Here is a 20,959-nt window from a genome sequence, read left to right on the forward strand (position 1 = left end):
TTTTAATTGTAAATTTACAAAAATAAAGCTTCTCATCATAAACAGAGACAGTTCAATTGTTTTCTGTCGTTGTTTTACTTCTTAGTATAATTTCTGCCTTCGTAACAAAATTAATGTCTTTATCGAAGCACTGTTTAGGTTGAGAATTTGTGTATTTCGCTACAGCTGTACATGTTTTGTTGGTGGGAATCTAGCAAAACTTGTTATTTTAGTACAGTTTTAACACAACTGTTGCTAACAATGGTCTCTGTGAACCATATTTACTGCAGAAAAATAGCTCGCTTCCAGTGCGTTAGTGTGAGTCACAGGGGATGTTTAATTTGGGTCAAATTTGTCAAAATTCCGAAGCAAAAAGTTGGAAGCCAACTTACCGTCATCAACCCGTGCTCTGTTCTCTGATAAAGCACGCTGTTTCAGCCAATCAGAGCGCGCGCTATATGGAAACTTTATTATAATGCTCAATACATTGCAAAAAGACACTTGAATTTTTGTGCGAACTTTCTTCGAAAGTTCCCAGAGACAAAGAATGAAATTCGTGCATTTTGCTCTTATTACTTTAGCACAATACTGTACCTTTGTTTTATAGGTGTTGATAAATCTTTGTACATTTTACACAAGCCCAGCACCAAAAGGGCAAAGGGGCAGAACATACAATAACATAGACCAAAAGGGTCTTATTAATGATAACTATATCAATAGAAATATTTTTAACGGTCTCCTTTTAATACGATTTACTTTTTTTTACGACATCCAGAAATTGACTGAAAAATTCATCTTTTTTGTTGCATTTCTCTTAACAATTTGATTTTCTGTTCCTCTGCCTTTTTCTCCCTCACTGTATAAGACTGCAGAAAACCTAACATTTCAGCAGTAGAGGAATAGCTTTTTTGCTTCCAACTCCTATTTTTAAGAGTCTTTGAATGCTTTCCATTGCAATCACTGTCATCAACATCCCAACCATCATCACCTCAATTCACCTCACTGCTTTTCCCACCGTCATCATTGCAGCTTGCACTGGTACTTGATGAGGAAGAATCAATTTCAGTATCAAATGTGTAAGCTGGGTTGATTCTTTGGCTAACACCTATGCACCCTGCTATTTGCTCGTCAAATTTCCATGTTTGGTTAGCTCTCCCAGTGTGTTTGTTGTCCTCCACCTCTTTATATTTGGCTTGTAACATAAGCCATTTCCATATGCATTGCTCTCCGGATACAACAACATCTGCAGCCTTGCTAAGTGCGCTTAATTGCAATCTTTTTTAATACCTCATTTTTCTGCTCTTGGGTTTTCTGAATAGGTGCTTATATTCACCATACTTTTTGATTAACAAAACAATGAAGCGGTCTTTCCACTTCTGCAGTGTCCCTTACCAGACTGACAGATATGCTGCATATATACATATCAGTTCTGTGGAATATCTGTAAAATATCTGTAACAAAATATCTGCAACGTATCTGCAACAGATAGGAATTTGGCCTCATTTCCATATCTGTGGCAGATATGGAACAGATATGGAATAAAGCCATATGATGCAGATCTGTCAAAATAATGTCTGCTACAGATATGTGGGTTGAATAATTAGCATGACTACCTCCACAGGTTGAACAGGGTAGAGCTCGGCACCTTTATTCACCCTGCCCTTTGAGCTAATAATTACGCTACAGGGGCACTCATAATCTATAAAGAGACCAGTCTGATGTGTCTGACAATCAATCATTTATTTAAATATACTCTTAAAAACTCTTATAAGGATATGAAATAACAGAAAAACCATGTCTGAGTATACACTACGTAAACTAAGTGGAAAAACTTGTTCTCCCTGATATTAATTTATCAGAAAGGTTTTACACATGGTCTCAGCTTGAAATAATAACAATAAGATGTCAAAAACATGTTCAGTCATTGTTTCAAATTGTCAGATTAACTTTTTTGCAACAGTAATACACCTTTTTCTAAAAATGCACCAAACAAAACTTAGTTGCAACTGCGTGCTCTAAATGAAATTTTCAAAACTGGCAATAAAAATGAAATGTAAGTACATTTGACAACCGTTGCCATTTAAACAGTTATTCCATTTGATACACCTCTGCGGGCCCCACAGCACTTGTCCTGTACAGTCTTGCTGAAAGCCATGGCTGCCTGTTTCCCATATTGGTTTTCGTCTTGGACAAACCCTGAAGGACAAATATTTCTATCAGTGAAGACTTTTAAAAAAGCAGATTTACAGCTCATATTAAGTCTCTCACTACCAGTAATATACATACACATACAGAATTGGTTCCAGCTAATAGTAGTGCAGCTGCTTGCCTTTAACTATTCTTAATGTCTGTAAAGCACCATAAGCAACCTGAGAGGGCAAGATGGGGTTATCTTGTCCACTTGAGATTGACTGCCTTGTTCTACAAGAGAACGATGTTCCTTGGCATATAACAAATCCTTCACTGAATATGCTAATTGCATCACAATGGCTGGATATTTCATATTTAGGGACCTTAACCGCACATGTATCTGGTTGTAGACATGCAAAAACAAGGTCTTGGTCAATTAGTATTCAGCCATCTTGACTTCACACGTGGCCAGTGTATGTTGCAAGTGTTTCATTTTGTAATCATTCATGGAACTGTGTGTCCAGTGAATCAAGAAGATTTGTAATGTACCTGTGTGTATATACAGGAGTTGATTTGCAGAACTGTTTTTGGTGTGCTCAATAGTGACGTCAATTGTAAACTAGAGTGTGATTATAATGGCATGATTGTAATAGATGACAAACTGATCAACTTTAGATTTGACTTTGCATTTTATTACTGTTTTGTTTTGTACTGCATGCACAACTTGTGTGCAGCACTCTGATAAAATTGCCAAATGTGAATTTACTGTACATTGTTTACACTGATTTGAAATACACATGCAACCGTTGGAGATACACTAGCTAGAATAAGTGAACACTTTTACAAAACAATAAATTTGTATGTATATTCATACAGGTATAAACATACATGAAAATAGATGAAAGTTTCTAGGAAGAGGTCAGACAAACGTTTCAGTTTGTCATTCTATTGGAACATTAATAAGTAATTTTCTGGAATATTGCATATATTTACCTCTCATTGCATTTAGTATAGTTGGGTTAAGCTTTTGGTATCCCTTTTCCCCTCCCCCGTTCATATTTGAGACAGGCATGACTTCTTTACTGAAAAAGGTATCCATCAAGAAGGCTGTAAGCTCCCCAGCAGTCTTGGTGTTGTTCAGGGCTGTGTTCCGTTTACCCAGATACCAGTAGACATTGCTTCCTGGACAGACTTTAATCATCTAAAGAGATTGAAAGAATCAGACGGTTAGACATTTAAAATTACTATAAAGAATATTTATAATTTCACCCAATGCACAGCCCTGTCTGATGAGTATCAGGTAAATGAAAGTCTTGGAAATTAACTAAACTGGAATCAAATATGGCCTTAATCAATTTCAAAAAGGAGTAAAGGCTAGTATCACATGTACGTGTATGTATAAACAGGCATCCATATTAGCAGTTTTCCAATCAGGGTCTTATATGACAATTATCAAATCCTTCTAAAATAATTGACAAAAGTAGAAGGCTAATTAATACTTGGTTGATATAAACAGTTTGAAGGAAACATCCAAGTTGAGTCCAAAAACAGGAACATTGATTTTTGCCATCAACACCTTAACTTATGATTTCTCTGTATTCCGATACTATAAATTACATTTTGATGTCATAAAAATGCTGATGCATGGTTATTACCAATTCAGACTGAAATACATGTTTTCATGCTTTTACCTAACTTCATTGTCTCAGAGGTTAAACGTCAATGTTAATGAAATAGTTGGCATGTGTACACATTGGTTCATTCCCTTTGAGGTACTGTATGTAAAATGTTTCCCAACTGATACCTGCAAATACATGTAGTCAGTCTTCAATTTCCTCCTCATAGCCCCAATATTGTTCTGCATTATTTGGGAAAGCTTTCCTTATAGCAGAGTAGACACAACTTGGGAGGGGAACTCTGTTGGAGGATCCAACACATTCCCAAACAAATCACACAAATTGCCAGTAGGCAACAGATCTATGGAATCTAGATATTGAAAAAGAACAATGCCATGGTAAGTAATTTTTACATGCAAACTAATGAATCATCCCAATTTCAAGGAAAATGCTTTAGATGTACATGGACCAAATAGCATAATTTTCTGCAAATTGTGATATTAATTTATGAAAATTAAAATAATAACAAAAGATCACTAAAATGATAAAATGGAGGCAGGGTTATGAAAATCGACTGGTGAGTTCTAGATAATTGATATACAATATCCATCTAGTACTTTCGTAAGTAGTAAGAACAACTGAAATGCCACAAGTGTTGCCAACAGAACATAACTAACATAAAAAGAGTAAGTTACTGGGACTTCACATTTTGAAGAATTATTTTAGCTACACGAAAACAGACTCACTCATTTTCAGCTGCTCCTAGTTGAGTCATCGTGGTTGAATAAGACTTGTTCTGTCTTGTTTTAAGTCCCACTCCAGCAGTCTGCAATACCCACATGTTTAGGCAAACAGTGTCAAAGCCTGAATGTGTTGTAATACAGGCGCCTTCCATATCTATTTCCTCCATTTTTTCCGAACAGCGATCAACTTCCAAACAGCATCTGCACTCATCAGGCTTGACAACAAACTCCAATGAACAGTTAGAGCATTTGCACCTGAAAGATTGCAACATTCCAATGGCCCGCAAATAAGTTTCACAACTGTAGATAGCAATACCATAGGTAAGAGAGTGACTGAACATCCAGCAATAGCCTCTCGCGATCTGACTTGTAAAGTGAGTAAGTTTAGATAAATGCTCGCAATAGTCAAAAGAAGCAAAGAGAAAAGTAGTACAGACCAAGTTCCAACATCAACTTCACCAGAAAATCTGCTCCAGAGCATCTCCTCTTCCTCTTCTTCGATAGCAAGCTGCTCTGCTTAGCTGGCTATCTCTTCTTCGGTTGCAATCGGCTCTAAACTGTTGTCATATGGTTCTACATCCTCAGGTGTCGAATAAAATCTTTCAGAAGATTCAGCCGAAGACTGTGATCCACTGATTGAAGAAGTTTCGGAGAAATCTTCGTCAGAAACGTTGGACATTTCCTGAAACTTTTACTCAAAAACCTACTAAACAACACTGAAATCAACAACTAGGGTTTAGAGTCTGACATCATGATTGATGCATTCCGCTGCCATTCCACGGACTCAACTGGAACATGATTTCAGTAATGGCGGACAGATTTCCAGCAATTTCATAGCAAAAATACCGTACCATAGAACGCTTGGTTTGAAGTTTTTTCCAGCCTACGATCCACTAGTGAACCCAAATAGCCATATTGAGTTGAAAACTATTGGAAAAGAAACATGATTTTCCGTTTTAGGGGCACTTTAAGGAACGATTTCCCTGCCCTCAGTCTTGCGGCCTGACAACACCGTCTCTGCCCTGGATAAGCTTGACTACAATCGTGAGGTTTTATTTTCCTCTGTTCTGTTTGTGACCTTGAATCAGAATGACGTCTCCAGTCTTAATCAGCGGTTCTCCTTTCTGGTGGTCGAGGTTATGCCTTTCTCAAAGGCTCCTTATGTACTCCTTGGACCATCAGGTCCACATTACATCCTTCCAGCAAGGGAGATGCCTTGCATGCTTCCTTAAATCCTTGCTTTCAATTGCATCAGGATTGTTTTCTGGCAACTGATTTACGTTGGTTCGTTACCATGGCATTTCCTCCCATTGCTATGGTATGGTCACATGACCCATGCTCAATTGTGGCCCTAGAGACGATTTGCCTGAGAATATTCTATGATTTGATGGCTGAATTAGGACAAGTTTGGGATGGTTTAAACAAACATTTTTTACAGGTTGTTGAATAAACTATTCTAGATAATAAAATTTATAGTTGTAGTTCAATAGTGAGCGCATGTTATTCAGGATGGCTGTCTTTCAATGGCAAAGTCTCGGGAAAAAATGATTTCCTGCCGAATCATCAATGAGCAAAAAGTATTTTTATTTAGGAAGGGAGGGTAAAGTAGTACTGGATCTACTAGTTTGACTTAGACCTCCCTTGACAGGAGCTCAAGCAACAAAATTATTTTCAAAAGTTTTATCATGGAACAAAAGTGATGGAGAAATAACCACTTTTATTCAACAAACATGAAGGAGAACGCTTACTTGTAAAGCCAGGGTTTCAGTATGGTCTTCATTCTCTTAGAAAATTTGTTTTTTGGGGCCCAAGAATCTAAAACTGGATGGAGGTAAATTGATAACACACAACAACTCACCAAACTGAAATTCTGGATGATCACACGATACAAACTACTGATACACCTGAGTTCAAACCATTTACTATGTTATTCTGTCACTATTATCCAATTGACTGATAGTTTACTCTAATCTGGGTAGTCCACAGGAAATGAAGCCACACTGGCTGGAGATGATCCACCACACAATACAGAAACAAGGACCATGTGAAAAAAGAAGCCAGACTGACCATGTTGTGCAAAGTGAAGAGGAAACCAAAGATGCATCTACTTTGAAAGCAGGCTCAAAGTCAGAGGTAATGCAAGCTTATCTACATATGAAAAATAAAATACTTTGCATTTTTGGAAACATGTCTCCTGTATTTGACAAATTTTGTATGGAAAACATGGCATATTGAATTCAATGTGAAAATTATTAATTATCTTATGAAGTCTTTAATGGTGAACTTTATGACAACAACCTTTAAAAGACTCTACTAAGTATTACTGCAAGATACAGTCATGCATTATTAATATTAAAGTATTGACCCCTAAAACCACAGGTAAAGATTCTCAAAGACTTTGGTTTTGTAAAATAGTTATTACCAGTAATTTGAACTTGCGTGTGTTCAATTTATCCAAGCTTAACAACTTTATGTCCCTGATTGTTTTGCATAGCTATAAAAAATACACTATTCACTAAAGTTCTTAATGTTATCATTTGTTAGCTAGGTGCTGGGGAAAGAGTTTCAAGGTTAGAAATTGCAGAACATGCTAACAAGAGGCTAGTCACTCACATGGAAAATACCTGTGACAGGCACCAAACACCAGAAGCTGGTAAGCCAGGCTGTGGTCGGGGTACCTTGTACCTTTTATAAAGGAACATTATGCTGATGAAAACAAAAGGTACAATCAGCTGCCAACACTACTAATTGGTGATCAAGCTATTTCCCTGGGCCGTTATGGGTATTGGTTGATTGATGGTTTGGAATGCGCTGATGAGTCACCTGCCCAGCATTTGAGGACTCTGGCCTTGGGCAGGATTGTACTTTACCTATGACAGACCTGTACATTATTAAACAAAGTGTCAACAAATAAAGCTGAAGTACTAGAGCTCAAGGAATACTGTCAACTCTACTTTAATTTGTACTGTCTGTTTTTTCCCAGTTATGTCAATGTTTCTACCTGGACAATAGCTTATGCAGTCCCCTATCCAGCATTGAAGATATATGACAAGTACAGAATAGGGTATGGAATAATCTTCCTGCAGGCTAAAGAAGCCAAACACTCAGGGATTAAGTCTGATCTAGCTTTAAGTAACAGATCTAACAAAGCAGATGGAACTGGGAAATGGTGGCAGGTCATGTGAGCAAATTACATACATAGTTTCTACCTTCCTGAACATCAGCCCATGCCCAGCTGTTACAGCTCACATTTTAAATCCTGTGTTCCACCCCACTGTAACCTCGAGTGCTATTGCAGTTGTGGTAGAAAGAAGGAAGACAACATTGATTGTCGTGTCAATTGCCTTGAGAGTTTGGAAGTTGTTCTGTGTGCACAGAACAAACAACTCTCTCCAAAGATCCTCAACATTCTGAAGCCTGTAAGATGTAGTGTATGCAAGAACCAGTTTGCAGATGAAGTAACACTGGCATCACACTTGGTCTCCCATGGATCCCAACCACAGATAAAAGCAGTCTACAAGGCACCAAAAGACATGAAAGTCAATGAACTTAGGACTGAACTCTGTGCAAGGAGACTTTGTACAACAGCCAACAAAGATATTCTTGTGAGAAGACTAGAGAGTGCAATAGCAGATGAACACTAGGCCTCGTGAATTCATTTACCTGGTTTTTTGATTGGTAAACAGGCAAAGGTATTATGGCCTCAAATACTATGGACCACAAATATGTTAGGTGTACGCATTGTTTTCTCAATGATTGTGGCCAATTTTGAGGTATTTCATTGGGTATCCTGCTTATTGGATATGAGATAGTTCTGGCCAACTGGGCACTACACACCTCATTGGCTATCTACCATCTCATATCCAATGTGCAATCATGGAATAACTGTTTAATACACCTCCAGCCTGTTAAATGTACCAATTTCTGTTGGAGCCTCCTTGCTTAGTCCATTATAGGTAATAGCCCCTCTCCAAGGGAAAGATTTAAATGCACAAAAAATAACTTTGCATAAAAATTGAAGAGGCAAAACAGTAGCTCTGGGTTGGGATTTATTACAACATTGAATTCCATTATACATTTGACTTCTGTTCAAAGCCCTTAGTTCTGTTTTATATTCTAAATGTTACAATGAAAATCTTGGAAAGTTAAAGATAACTTAAGTGAAAACTGTTGACAGACTTGAACACCTGCTTTAAAGTGCACCTAACCCCAAAATCTTTTTTTTCGCTAAAACAAATCTACATGTTATTTGAAATACTTCTGCGAAAAAATTTTTGGATTCAGTTAAATCCTCAATTTTCTGTGCCCTGACAAAATTTTGCAAATAGCCCCAAAACACCGCCATTTTGCTTCACGACCAAGTTTGAGGACAATGGGTCCAGTGGCTGTTGTGATGTCTACCCAGGAAGATCGAATATCTCACGTCCTCTCATTTCCTTCAGGATGGTGCAATACATATTCGAAAAGTGCGTAGAAATGCCTTCCGGAAGTGCTATCGGCTGTTGCAGCAATATCCCAGATCTAAAAAAAGATATACCATACAATTTACTAGCGCTGATTGGTCAATGGTACAATAAAGACATAACGATGGTTGATTTTGTCGAACCGAAACAAGCGAACTGAGTCTGTGAAAACCATTGAAGAACTCTCACTGGAATTTGTTCCGCAGACTTTCAAACGCTATTTTCAAAATTTTCTGCTTTTAGCCAACCAACAATTTGTCGAAATACTACCAACAACCTATATCTTCCAGTCCCACAGTATTTATAACATAGCCAGCAAAGTTGTGTGATCAATCAAGAAGTGTTATGACCAAATATACTGATGTGTAAATAGGTTGCAACTGTACGCCGCCAACCAGCACTTATTTCTCTTTCAATTTAGATTAAAGTTGAAGATTAATCCTTTAGAATTACATGATAACAAAATTGTCACACTCAGAGTTTTTCGAAGGTTTGGAAATCAGTAGTGCAACAAACATTCTATACATTAGTGTCGAAAATATGACCGCATAACATCATCTGCAGACCACTTAGGGAACACATCCTTTTCGCTTATCCGATGAATTTCACTGCAAACTTTGAAAAAAAATTACACTGGCTATTTGGAGTTGACTTAAAACGTGTGGCAATGTGAAATTGGTAATTGTATGAAATGCTTCCTTCCGCCTTGCTTCCTGTAGCTTCAAAAATACAGGTCCAAACAATTCTACGATTTTCAATCGATCGAAGCCAGTGTTTTGGAGATCATCAGGTCTCAAAAACTGCAACACCTATGTTGCTCTTATAAACATGAAGCATTCCAGATAGTAAAACACAAACTGGATTTAATTGAACCACCATACCTTGACAAAAATTCATTCTCGCTACGGACAAATGTAAACAGGTTTTAAACACGCATGGGAATCTTGTGTTTAGGTGACAAAATTACCATCCAAAGCAGTCCTCGAGTTTTCTTTCCTGCTTTTCGTTTGCCTGCTCCTTCATATCTAGCTTTCCATTCCTAATATACAAGCAGCTCGTCCGCAAAGAAGTCTTCCCCATCATTGCTTGAAATATGGCAAATTGTTCTCAAAGCGCTAAGCAGTGAGTTCACGGTTGTCGAATGTGCTCGATCAAAGTTTATTTCGGTGTCTTCCGAATCGACACCTAACTCTGACTCCAGTGACGAAAAACAAATGATTCTGAAACAAAACTTGGATGTTTCAGTCTCAAAGTATATTGGAACAATTAGTTTTGTTTTCCATTTTCTCGAGCAAATACAGAGAGCTGACTGAGGCACCATTGTGTTTGGTTCCTGGGTAGACGTCATCAGCAACCACCACCCCAGACTCCCTGAAACGCAGTCATGTAACACTTCAGGTGCGACTTTGAAAGGGCATAGCAAATCAAGGATTCAACCAAATTCAAAAATTTCCCCCCCCAAATGCTTCAAATAACAAGTGGATTTGTTTTAGTGAAAAAAATTTTGGGGGTTAGGTGCACTTTAAGGGAGCTGCCAAACAAATTAAATCCATGGCCATTTCTTAAACGTCATTTGCATATGGTAGTTTAACACTTTTATGATCCGTTAAATTTACATGTTTGTGCATGACATTGCATTTTAAAACAAAACCATATGTTGTATGGACATGTCAAGTGAGTGAAATGCAATTCTTTTCATTTGTTTGGTTTTTACAAAACAAGGGAACCAGTTGTTTTTCGCTACAATCCAAACAATAACCCTCATCAGGGTTTTAATTCTGGTCATTAAAATATCTGAGTTATTAATTAACAAACGTTAGGAGCTGATATGTGCAATTTCAATAAACAGCTGTCTGCCAAAAATATATGTTTCAAGGCTATTCAATTAAATAGACACACCCTATGGATAAGACTTTCTGAGGGGTTTTCTGGCAGCATCTCCTAAAGGGTTAGGAAATACTGGTAAGTTGCCTTTTATTTTGGGGAGGGTGGTGACTTACTTCATCAATTGGAGGGATATGAAATGAGTGAGGGTTAAAATGCAATTGCCCTAAACTTTTCTAAAAAATTGTTAAGTCCACTGAATGAAACTTTCTGTTCATAACATAGCTCAACTGATTAGTTTCTGTAAAGACAAGTCAATGGCAAAATCATTGACGTCGGATTGTTGGACGTAAAATGAAACGACTGCGCATTCCTTCTTTCTGTCATAACAACACAAGATTAGGGACTTATCTGTTACCACAACGGCAGCTCTCGCATTCAACGGGCTTACTCTTTTCCCTTTATGCATGACAGACTTGTAGACTCATTTCTTAAGACAGTTTGCGCCTTTCATCCTAACTGCAAAAACACGTTTTTAGTGGTATTGTTAGAGGATAATGTTAATTTGATTTTACGGGTGGTCATCTTCATGTCACTGCCATACCCAACCACTTAAACGCAGATATGATGAAAAATGGGCCACAGAATGAATAGCGTTATTGGCAACATCAACCCAGTGTTGCCCCACCCCAGTGTTAGCCTATCAGACTGTGCTAATTTGTTGTAAATGAGATTCCCCAAGCACTCGACCTGGGAATCGATAACGGGACTAACTAGTTCGATTTTATTGAGCATTTGTTCATCCATATCGCCATTTAAACCACACATTCCATAATTTGGCTTCCGTTTTACGTTGTGGACCATTTCTAGCCATTGCGGCTGGACTGTCGACTTTAATAAAACAATGAACCGGTTCCAAAAACTATCATCACACTCAGTTTTGCCCTTTGGTCTCTTCCAGATCAAGCTTCTTTTTTCCCACCATTTTTTTTCTGAGACATGAATCTGCTGCCAATTTATGAACCCGTGCAGTTCTAAGAAACAAATCCACTGTCCATTTATGAGCCTGTGCTAATGGGAGGAAATCACTGGCCCAGTAACCAGCGTGATTGGGTTGACCAAACATCATAACATATGGTGTCAGGGTGTGTAACTGGAGATGATCTTCATTATCTTCTATTTGCTCTTTGTTCTTGTCTTGGATGCTGCAAAAACCATGTTTGTCGTGATCTTCATTATCACTATCAGACGCTTCAAACCCATAGTAGATTGCTGCCCGGGCTCTGGTCGATTTCCATCTGAGATTAAAGGCTCTTTCTCTCTGCTAAGGACCAACAACATGAAAGACGTTAATACATCAAATTCCCTTTAAACTGATAGAATTATGGTATTGTCACTTGCGCAGTAGGAACTTTGAAAAATATTTCTGGCTGGAACTCTCTACATAGTTTCAATGTAACACGCAACATGGCATACAGCAAAAACCCAAAGCAATAATAGAAGCAAAGGGGCCAACAACTAGTGTACATTTGCTGTAAATCCTCAAATTAGCTCCCTGGGCGCTTCAAATTTAGAAGAAAACACAGGGCGCTTATTCAAGGGAGGTGCTCAATCAAGGGGGATGCTTATTGAATTTTTCCAAATCGTGGTCATATATGATTGGGTGTTTTTTTGGTGTAATATGTGTCAGTCCCTCAGAACTCTCAGAAAAACCCTGTCTCTCTTGAAGAACTAACCCCTTAATATAACCTCTTTAGCCGGTCTAGGCCTGTTGAACAAGGTTGGTTTAGCTTCAGGCAATGAAGATCAGCAGATCTTCACTACCATCCGTTGTGACAGTCAATGTGCAGTAGTTGAATGCGTCGATAATCACTTGCTTGTGATTGATTATGATCAAAGCTATACATCCTTTGTTGTCTCAGCACTCTTTTAAATTTTGGCCAATAGGAGGGGCACTTATTCAAAGGGGGTGCTTATTTGAGGGGAGGCACTAACTCAAGGATTTACTGTATATGATGTGGTCTCATCCCTTTTTTATTTTTTTTTTTAAATATTGATGCCCACGTTTTAGGCTTAATCCACTAAAGTATTGAATACAATAGCCTTTGCAAGCAAGAAGAGTGTTAGGCATATGTCACAAGAAACGATTTTTATACTTAAATGGCTGGCAGAACGTTCTTAACGGGCTAATTATTTTCACTGCATTTTCCTGTCCTTCAAGAAGAATTTCTTCCAAATGACTTTTATAAAATGAACTGAGATCACCGGACTCAATATTTCTTGGTGCAGTTACATCTTTTGTTTTGATTTGGTGGATAGCATGTGCTTATGATGTAAGGGGCGGAGATAGTAAATTTTAGTGACAAGTCATCCCATGGGGTCAGTCACATAGACAAGGTTACCTAAACTTACTGATTAAACACATCACATCTTGGCCAGGGTCTGGGGTTATGTTATAATCACAAAATCAGTGTTGTTAAAGGGCAAGGAACATTTGCACTTTAGGCCATGTTGATCCAATTCAGTAAGGTCCGTGTCAATCAGAATGTCAGCATTACTGCTATATGTATATATGGAATTTAAAATTCTTGCTTATTTCAGAGCTACTTAAACATTATTTAATTCATACATTTATTTTTTCTCTATTCATAATCCTTTTAAACATTAGTTTGACAGACAACACCTAGCCTGCAAATAATTTTTGTATAGTAAGGGAGCTGAGCACTTGTCAGACAGGCACCAGCCTGTTTTGACAAGACAAGAGGGCATGCTGGTTAAACAAACAAATCAGTAGTTTGACTTAAATGTCAAGGAGAGTGGCACATCTTATTTCTAGTCTACAACTGTATTTCTTGAAGGTATTTTGAAGAGTTACAGGTAGTTCAAATTGTTCTGTCAAATTGACCGTCAACACTTAGCCTACAAATGATATTTGTTTAAATTACTCTGCAAATAATAATGGCAGAGCAACTCAATCTTCCGTGCCTTTAGTACAAGAATATCTTTGCTATACTAAAAGCCTCACACCAATTTGAGCAGTGCTGAAGCAGATTTAAGTTGTTTTGTCTTTGGTGCATCTCAAGAACTTGAGCAACCCATTGGCATACACTTATCAAAGTAAAATTTTCCTTCCCATGTCATTCCCAACAAAGGATAATCCTCAGGTCTGATTGAAATGATACAAAAGGCACTTTTGATATCTGTTTTAGCAAGATAAAAACCTTGGCCAATGTCCTTAATCAATTTAATGGAATCATCTATCCTGGCATATTGTACATGTAAGTATTCTACTGAAATCCCATCACTAACTGACTGCCCTTTTGGAAAGGATAGATGATGAATCATTCTATATTCCCTTGGTACTTTCTTTGGCACCAAGCCTAAAGGTGAAACCCAAAAACTCTCAAAAGGGGGTTGATCAAAAGTACCTGCAATTCAATCCAAATTAATTTCCTGAGGTATCTTCACATCAACTGCTGTAGGATTGTCTATAGGTGACTTTAAGTTAGCAGCAAACAAAGATTGCCTGGGACCTTGATAATTCAAAGGAAAACCTTGGGAAAAACCTTCCAACAAAAATTGTGCAACTGGAATATTATACCCCTTAAAATAAAGAATCATCTTATTTACCATACCAGGGTTGGTAGATTGAGAACCTGAAGGAGAAGTTAAGGGGGCTGGCTTGGCTGCATGCGACCGAAAGGAACACCTGCTTGCTACCTGTTTTGCACCGCACTTAAAGCATTCATGCTTAAAGGCACAACCGCCACAAAATTGACCTTTGTGATAGCGCCAGCAAAATCCTTTAGGATATGACTGAGCAGCTGTTGGATTGCACCCAACACTGGTCGAATTATCCTGTATCTGCGCACGCAGCCACAACTCCCAGTGTACTGCATCCCAGGCGAGGGTGCTATGATGCTTTTGCATCAGGTATCTTAAATTCTCGTCATAATAACGACAGCCCCCTCCTCTCAAAGGCAGATCTCGCACTATTTCCCCATATTTCATTAAAGCTGGTGCAGATGTTTGAAATTTACTTGTATAAACCCCAACAAAGACCTGGAATACAGAGGTCCATTGCTTAAGTGAATTTATGCGCCTTGGCTTATTCTTGGGCTCAGGGCTCAATGTGGAAATGTTATTGCCTAAGTTATTGCTTAAAGGTGGTTGATAACTTTGATCATCTGGTTTACTATTAAGCAGAATGCAAAAATCGATGTATTTATGCACCAAAATTTGGTTGGCTGAAACTTTGGCCCCTATTGTGACTGAGACCGAATTGAATAGCACTTCCGGCTTGTCCAGGTGAGTATTTATGCAAGCCTCACCTGATAACACAGTTAGAGCTCCAGTCACCGACCCCTGGACTGCAGGTTCTATTTCACAATTACTCTCATTTAGCGAGTGAGGTGTTAATACTGACACAACCTGCGCAGTTTCCACCACACTGGTACTGGCGTTTAGGCCATAGATAATTGCAGTGGAGATTGAGTCGGACAACTTGCTGAGCACATCAGGATGTAAGATTATTTGCTGCAATTCAGATGTCGCTTGGGCCGATACCCTGCTGTCTTGTTGCAGAGCTGCAGCCACCACATCGACCTCAGATGACGCGGGTCTGATCTGAATAGGTTGTTTTGATGTGGATTCGTCAGAGTAGGCCCTAGTAATGGCTGGCCACTTCTTTCAATTGCTTCTTCATGGCGGCACGCTGAAATCTGGCAGAAAAAAAAACTCGCCAAAGTGTGTAATAGTATAATTCTAAGGTTACCATATTTAAAAGAGGCAAATTTATAGTTGTAGAGTTTGAATGATGGCATTGTCAGCTGCCTTTTAAGATTAAATTTAGTATTCCTTCAGTTAGTTAGATTATTTCTATCGTATGATTTATATCCTTGTGGTCATAGTTAATTTAACGGTACTTGTTGGTGGATGAATTGTGTGTGACAATATCATCCATACCTTAGAAATACTGTGAACCTAAAAAGCTGAGTATTACTTAAAGTTATCTGTGCGCCTGAAAATATAACAAATTGCTGAGAAAATTTACCATCCCCAAATTAACTGAGAAGAGAAAATAAAGAGGTCAACAAAGTCTGGGCTGCGCAACCAATGCTCGAGACCATAAAGTAACATTTATGTATCAAAAGACGTAAAATTAACGTGTGAAACGTGTAACACAAAGCACTATGTGCAAACAGCAGGACGAGTCTGGCAGACCTATGGTCACCACAAATGACAAGTTATTTCAAGCTGCCAAGACCCATATCAGGGTAAACAAGGAATTAATCTTTGCGACTTTGGGAAATAGATTTGACTGTGCCCTCATGGATAAACAAAATAAATGAAATTACCAGAAGAATATTAAAAATGCACCACAATCGTGACATATAAGCAAAGCATACAATGCTGCCAGTGGGACAATTCAGGCAAACAACCAAAAATTTTGGCTGCTCAAATTAAACTTAAAAAACCTTTCTATAATGGTAAGTTCCCAAGAACAGTACCAAAATACAAAACACACACCTCCAGCTCATATACCAACCATATCTTTTGCGGTTAAAATCGCTCCCCATAGCTCCTATACAACAAATATTGCCCCTTGGGGTTCAAATGGACTCCATCTTTCAAAAGAACCTTTTCCAACGGACTTTGCAAACACTGTGTCTAAAAAAGAAAGCAAAATCCAAAGGCTCCAAAACAGCCCGGAGATACTGATTAAGTACATCAACTTTACGATTAAATCTGACTGACTGAACCTGACGATGAATGCTTGCAGATACCGCAATGACCTCCACCCCATAAGTTTCATGTAACAAACAAACCAAATCTTCAATCACAGCACCTACAACCTCTGGCGCCAACTCAGTCAAATCATTAGCACCGATCTCCAAGACTAAAATGTCAGGCTTACATTTGGCCATCTGATGCAGATCATAGTCTCGCAACTTCTGGACTGTCCATCCACCAACTCCATTCAGCCATACATTCACCCCACTCACGTTAAAAGTTTCAACAGCATGATCAACACACTCCCGCCATAAATTGGTCACTAAACGCTGAATGAAGGAATGACCCAAAATCAACACCTTTTTATTAATAGATGTTGCCATTCCCAGAGCAGGTTGTCAAAAAAGGGAGAAACCAAAAGTTCTCAGTAAAATTCTTGCTCTGACACGCGAGTTGCAAAAGTAACATTCAACTGAATAAAGAGTAAAACCCAAAAGCAAAAGAGGTTCTGCCTAAAAAGACACCTGGTCAGGTGCCCCACAGAAATTTTTGTATCTCAACCAGCAAACGGCGATAAATTATGCCAAGCAAAACTCAGGAGACTAACTCTATGCCTCAACCAAAATCAATCTGAATTCAAACAGTTTGTTTACGAGAACACATACACCATGTATGCGACTCCAAATCAAACTAAGGCCTTGACCTAATCCCCTAACAAGTAAGTTGAATCTAGCGAGTTTTATTTAGGACTGCCAAGTTCGCCAAGCTGTAGGTAAGAAAAAATAGGCAGGGCAATGCATTAAAACCTTTATTTGTAAAACAAATAAATTCCTTTGTGTTCTGTGTTATTACTTAATGCCTTTAGCTGTAATGTAGTCATCAGAAAGAAGTACTTTTACATTGTTGCATCAGATACTTAAAATAGGCATTAACTTTGCACCTTAAGTTTCTTTTGCATCAATCAAGGTTCAAAACATGAACAAGTCATTGTATGATTGCTTGTACTTCTTCAGTGTCAGCATTTGAATCTTAGTTAAGTGTGTTTCATACTGCTCCATGTGATATCTAGATTTTGGATTTTTGGTGACACTCTGCTTCAGTTTGTCATATTTGACAACTTCTTCACAGGTTCCAAGGACTTGTTCAATGGCTTTTGCTGTCTTTGATAGCAGCTGCACTGTGGTCTCTGAGTCAGTTGCTAGAGTCTTTTTTCTTTTAGGAGGTGGCTCTTGAGATGACGACTCTTCTTCAGTGCTGGCAGTTGCTCGTTTTCTTTTCCATCTGGCTGTGGCAAAATTTTAGCCTCGGTACATACATACATACATACATACATACATGATTTATTTGATAAAGCAGGTTACAGATCAACTGGCAAGACGTTAAGTCCTGATGTGGACCTGCACTATCTAAGATAATAAATTACCGATTTATTACCAATTCGTATTTCTTCTCTGTCTAAATTAACTGGATCCACCTCCATGCTCATGGTTTCACAGTCAGTTTCTGTTTGAAGTGGCCATATCTAAGCATCTGTTTCCTCTCTGTCACCTTCATCTGATTCTTCAGTAAACTGTTGTGGTTGATTGAAGTTTGCAGCAGAATCAGTTACTAGATCCTCACCATTGTTTTCTTCTGTGACAGATCCAAAGGAGCAGCATGTTGGTGGTCTTTTCGATTTTCCTTGTTTCATCTCTCAATTTTGTCGCTGGTAATTTGACTTCATCCATCAGGCATTAATTCCAGCAGGCATCCAGTAGCTCTTTCATATTGGGGATAGATGTTGAATGAAAGTGGTGAAGCTTTGGTCCTTCGTCTCGGAAACTGGGCTCATCTGGTCCATCATAAAATTCAATGCAGTCATCCACCTCCTTCGACCAGACGCCTTCTCACAGCTTTAAGAAATCTGAAATAAGTTGCAAGTGAGCAACCCAATCAGCAGCATATTTATCAAGATCACCCTTTAACAATGTAGTGTTATCCAGCTCGAGAAGGGACTTTGCCATCTTACTAATTTCTTGCTCCTCTTTAAGAATGCAATCGTTAGCATGGTTTGATTTTTCTGCTTGCAAGTGCAGGATTGCATCTGTTGAGAGATTTTCGGTTCTCTTGCTCCAGGTTTTTGTTGTAATGTCTGAGAGTTTCTCAAACAGTCTTTCAAAAATTTCAGCATTTGTAGATCTGTGAGAATCAAGTCTGAGTAGTTGAGCAGAGTGAGTTACACAGCTGTGGAAGTAAGACCAAATAGTTTTCTGTATGTCAGTTTCCTAGGTTGGGTTAGTACTCTGTGACATTGAATTGCATGCCTCCAACAGAGATTATGCAGGCAAAGAATCATCTTTGGTGATCATTTCTTCTCTTGGGCATAGTAAATTTCAATCATTTCACCAAGAGTCAGCAAGAACAATTTAACCTCACAGTTTGCAAATTGGTACAGAGCAATGGTGATGTAAATAAGTGTCTTTCGGTAGTCCACTCTCTGCAGTTTGTCTTTGCTCATTTGTATGGCTAGAATCTCTTTGAGTTTTATTAGAGTGTCAATGTCTGGTATGATGGGCTAGTTCCTGTAGGACATTTTTTGATGTGATTCATTGAACAGTGCAAAGCTTCAAAAAACAAAACTTCATATGACTCAATGTTCAGTTCTTTGACTGAGACATCAAAGTTTTCATTGCTGTGTAGAAGTGCTGGAAGTCTTGTTGTTCCTCCCAGCAACTCTGATTATCTCTTTTACAGATTTTCTTTGTTCCCTTCATCAGAATTTTCTCTTGCAGTAGCTCCACTCTCAACTCCTCAACTTTCATGTCTTTGAATGGATGGAAGCCTTCTTTTATTCCAGCAGGCCCATGGGGAATAAGTTTTTTTGGTGCTCAAGGTTTTGTACCTTCTTTGAAGGGAGTAAGTACTCCAAGACATGGCTTGAATTGATGTTCCATCAAAACCTGGACATCCATGATTCCTGATATCTTTGAAGGGGATTTTTCTGGCATTGACATCAATCTTCTTTTTTATAACTTCACCTTCATTGCTGATAGCTAACTTGGAAATCTCACCTACCACCACGGGAACACCAACATTGTATGTTCCATTCGCAATGCGTTGCTTAATGTCAGCTCTTATCTGCCCGTTTGTACATGGAACTGGAACTGAAATTTCCCCTCCTCTCTGTTTTTTAAGGGCTTGTCTTACTTGTCTTACTTGGAACTCTGCAAATGAACAAGTTAAAATTTGTTCAAACCATTTCCTAAATGTATGTCAAAATTTAACCATTTAAAATCTGTTTAAACCATTTACTAAATGTTAAAATATGTTTATTAATTGTTATTGTTTGAAATCATTATTTCAATGTAGTATAATTTATAACACATGGCTAAATTTTGTTCTTCAGAGTCTTGTAGAGACTTAATTGTACATGTAGCACTGCAAAATACGAGTTATTTAACCCATTTGTATTAAAATGTGTTTAAACAGTACATCTGTACTGATACTTTTTAGGTTTAAAACTTTAATAAGTGCACTACCTTTGGTCATTTGGATCAATCTGGTTCTTTGAAGACTCATAGCATGATATATCAACCCCTTTCTTCTGTAGAAATGACTTGATCATTTGGCCTCCATTGGGGCTGTTGCATCCTGGCCTACCATTCGTATTTTGTAGATCCTAACTTTCTCAGACCAGTTTGTGGTGCCTTTAGGCCAAGATTTTATGTCAGTCAGGAGGTGATCCAGGGCTCCAGTGATGTTTTCTGTTGCTGGGGTGTGAGATTTTTCTTTTCTTTTAGGAGGTGTTATTCTTGCTCTTTCTGTAGCCTCCTTTTTACTTTCAAAGAACTAAGCCAGTCTGTGGGTTTGTCCACCCCTGTATGACTGCCTTGAACTTAGCTGTATATTAGTGTCATTTTAACTCATTGCTTTTTCAACATCATTTTTCATTTGCCTTTGTTGATCTCTTTCTAACTTTCTCTTTCGACAGGACACAGTTTCTTTTCAATTGTGGGGTCAGGGACAAGGACCAGAATGTCAGTAATTGACTTTCCAAAGTTCCCTTTACATTTCTCATCATATGTGGAATAAATTATCTGTCCCAAAACCTTAAGCTGTTTGTTTGTAATTTTTGAGCGTTTCTGAACAATGTGTTGTGCCGTATGCTTGTTAGCATTCCCGCTGAATTTCATTAAGGGGGCTTTTTTTCACTGTCATGCACTTCTTGCTGAGTGGAAAAGTAACTTGCAAGTTTGAGTTGACTAATATACAAGCCTTAAAATTCATGTAATGAATGTGCTGTCTTCATTTCTTTGGTTATGGTTTTTTTTTCATCCCAGTGAGCCATTGAAAATGTTGACAAATAGGCCGCCTTGTCTTCCTTGTTTCTCCAGGAAGAAATATTTTCCTCAATTACCTTGCTCACACCGTTGAAATCATACTGGTTGAGAGTAAACTGTGGATACTCTTTAAACTGTTCAAATTAAGGTTT

The 20,959-nt window shown here is 38.2% G+C and overlaps 2 protein-coding genes and 1 pseudogene across 3 annotated transcripts; 1 reads left to right on the top strand and 2 right to left on the bottom strand.

Moving 5' to 3' along the window:
* Positions 1 to 481: 481 nt before the first annotated feature.
* Positions 482 to 4,459, bottom strand: LOC145492523 (uncharacterized). Its single transcript, XM_081471991.1, has 2 exons — positions 3,103 to 4,459; positions 482 to 2,175 (listed from the first exon to the last, which is right to left on the bottom strand). The coding sequence occupies exons 1-2, from the start codon at positions 3,308 to 3,310 to the stop codon at positions 2,060 to 2,062; spliced, it is 324 nt and encodes a 107-aa protein (XP_081328117.1). The 5' UTR covers positions 3,311 to 4,459; the 3' UTR covers positions 482 to 2,059.
* Positions 4,453 to 13,880, top strand: LOC145492507 (uncharacterized). Of its 2 annotated transcripts, none has more exons than XM_081471968.1 (2): positions 4,453 to 6,601; positions 7,013 to 13,880. In XM_081471968.1, the coding sequence occupies exon 2, from the start codon at positions 7,696 to 7,698 to the stop codon at positions 8,110 to 8,112; it is 417 nt and encodes a 138-aa protein (XP_081328094.1). In that variant the 5' UTR covers positions 4,453 to 6,601; positions 7,013 to 7,695; the 3' UTR covers positions 8,113 to 13,880. Both variants share the same exon structure in this region, with proteins under 2 accessions (XP_081328094.1, XP_081328095.1).
* Positions 13,881 to 17,923: 4,043 nt separating this feature from the next.
* On the bottom strand, positions 17,924 to 19,746 carry LOC145492433 (uncharacterized; annotated as a pseudogene).
* Between the last annotated feature and the right edge of the window lie 1,213 nt (positions 19,747 to 20,959).

The sequence above is a fragment of the Orbicella franksi genome, chromosome 7 (assembly GCF_964199315.1).
Source record: "Orbicella franksi chromosome 7, jaOrbFran1.1, whole genome shotgun sequence".
Lineage (NCBI taxonomy): Eukaryota > Metazoa > Cnidaria > Anthozoa > Scleractinia > Merulinidae > Orbicella > Orbicella franksi.

Coding starts and splice junctions, on each gene's coding strand:
- LOC145492523 (XM_081471991.1), bottom strand. CDS start 3,310: ATGATTAAAGTCTGTCCAGGAAGCAATGTCTACTGGTATCTGGGTAAA. Junction 2,176..3,102: donor TATACTAAATGCAATGAGAG/GTAAATATATGC, acceptor TTTGTCCTTCAG/GGTTTGTCCAAGACGAAAAC.
- LOC145492507 (XM_081471968.1), top strand. CDS start 7,696: ATGCCCAGCTGTTACAGCTCACATTTTAAATCCTGTGTTCCACCCCAC.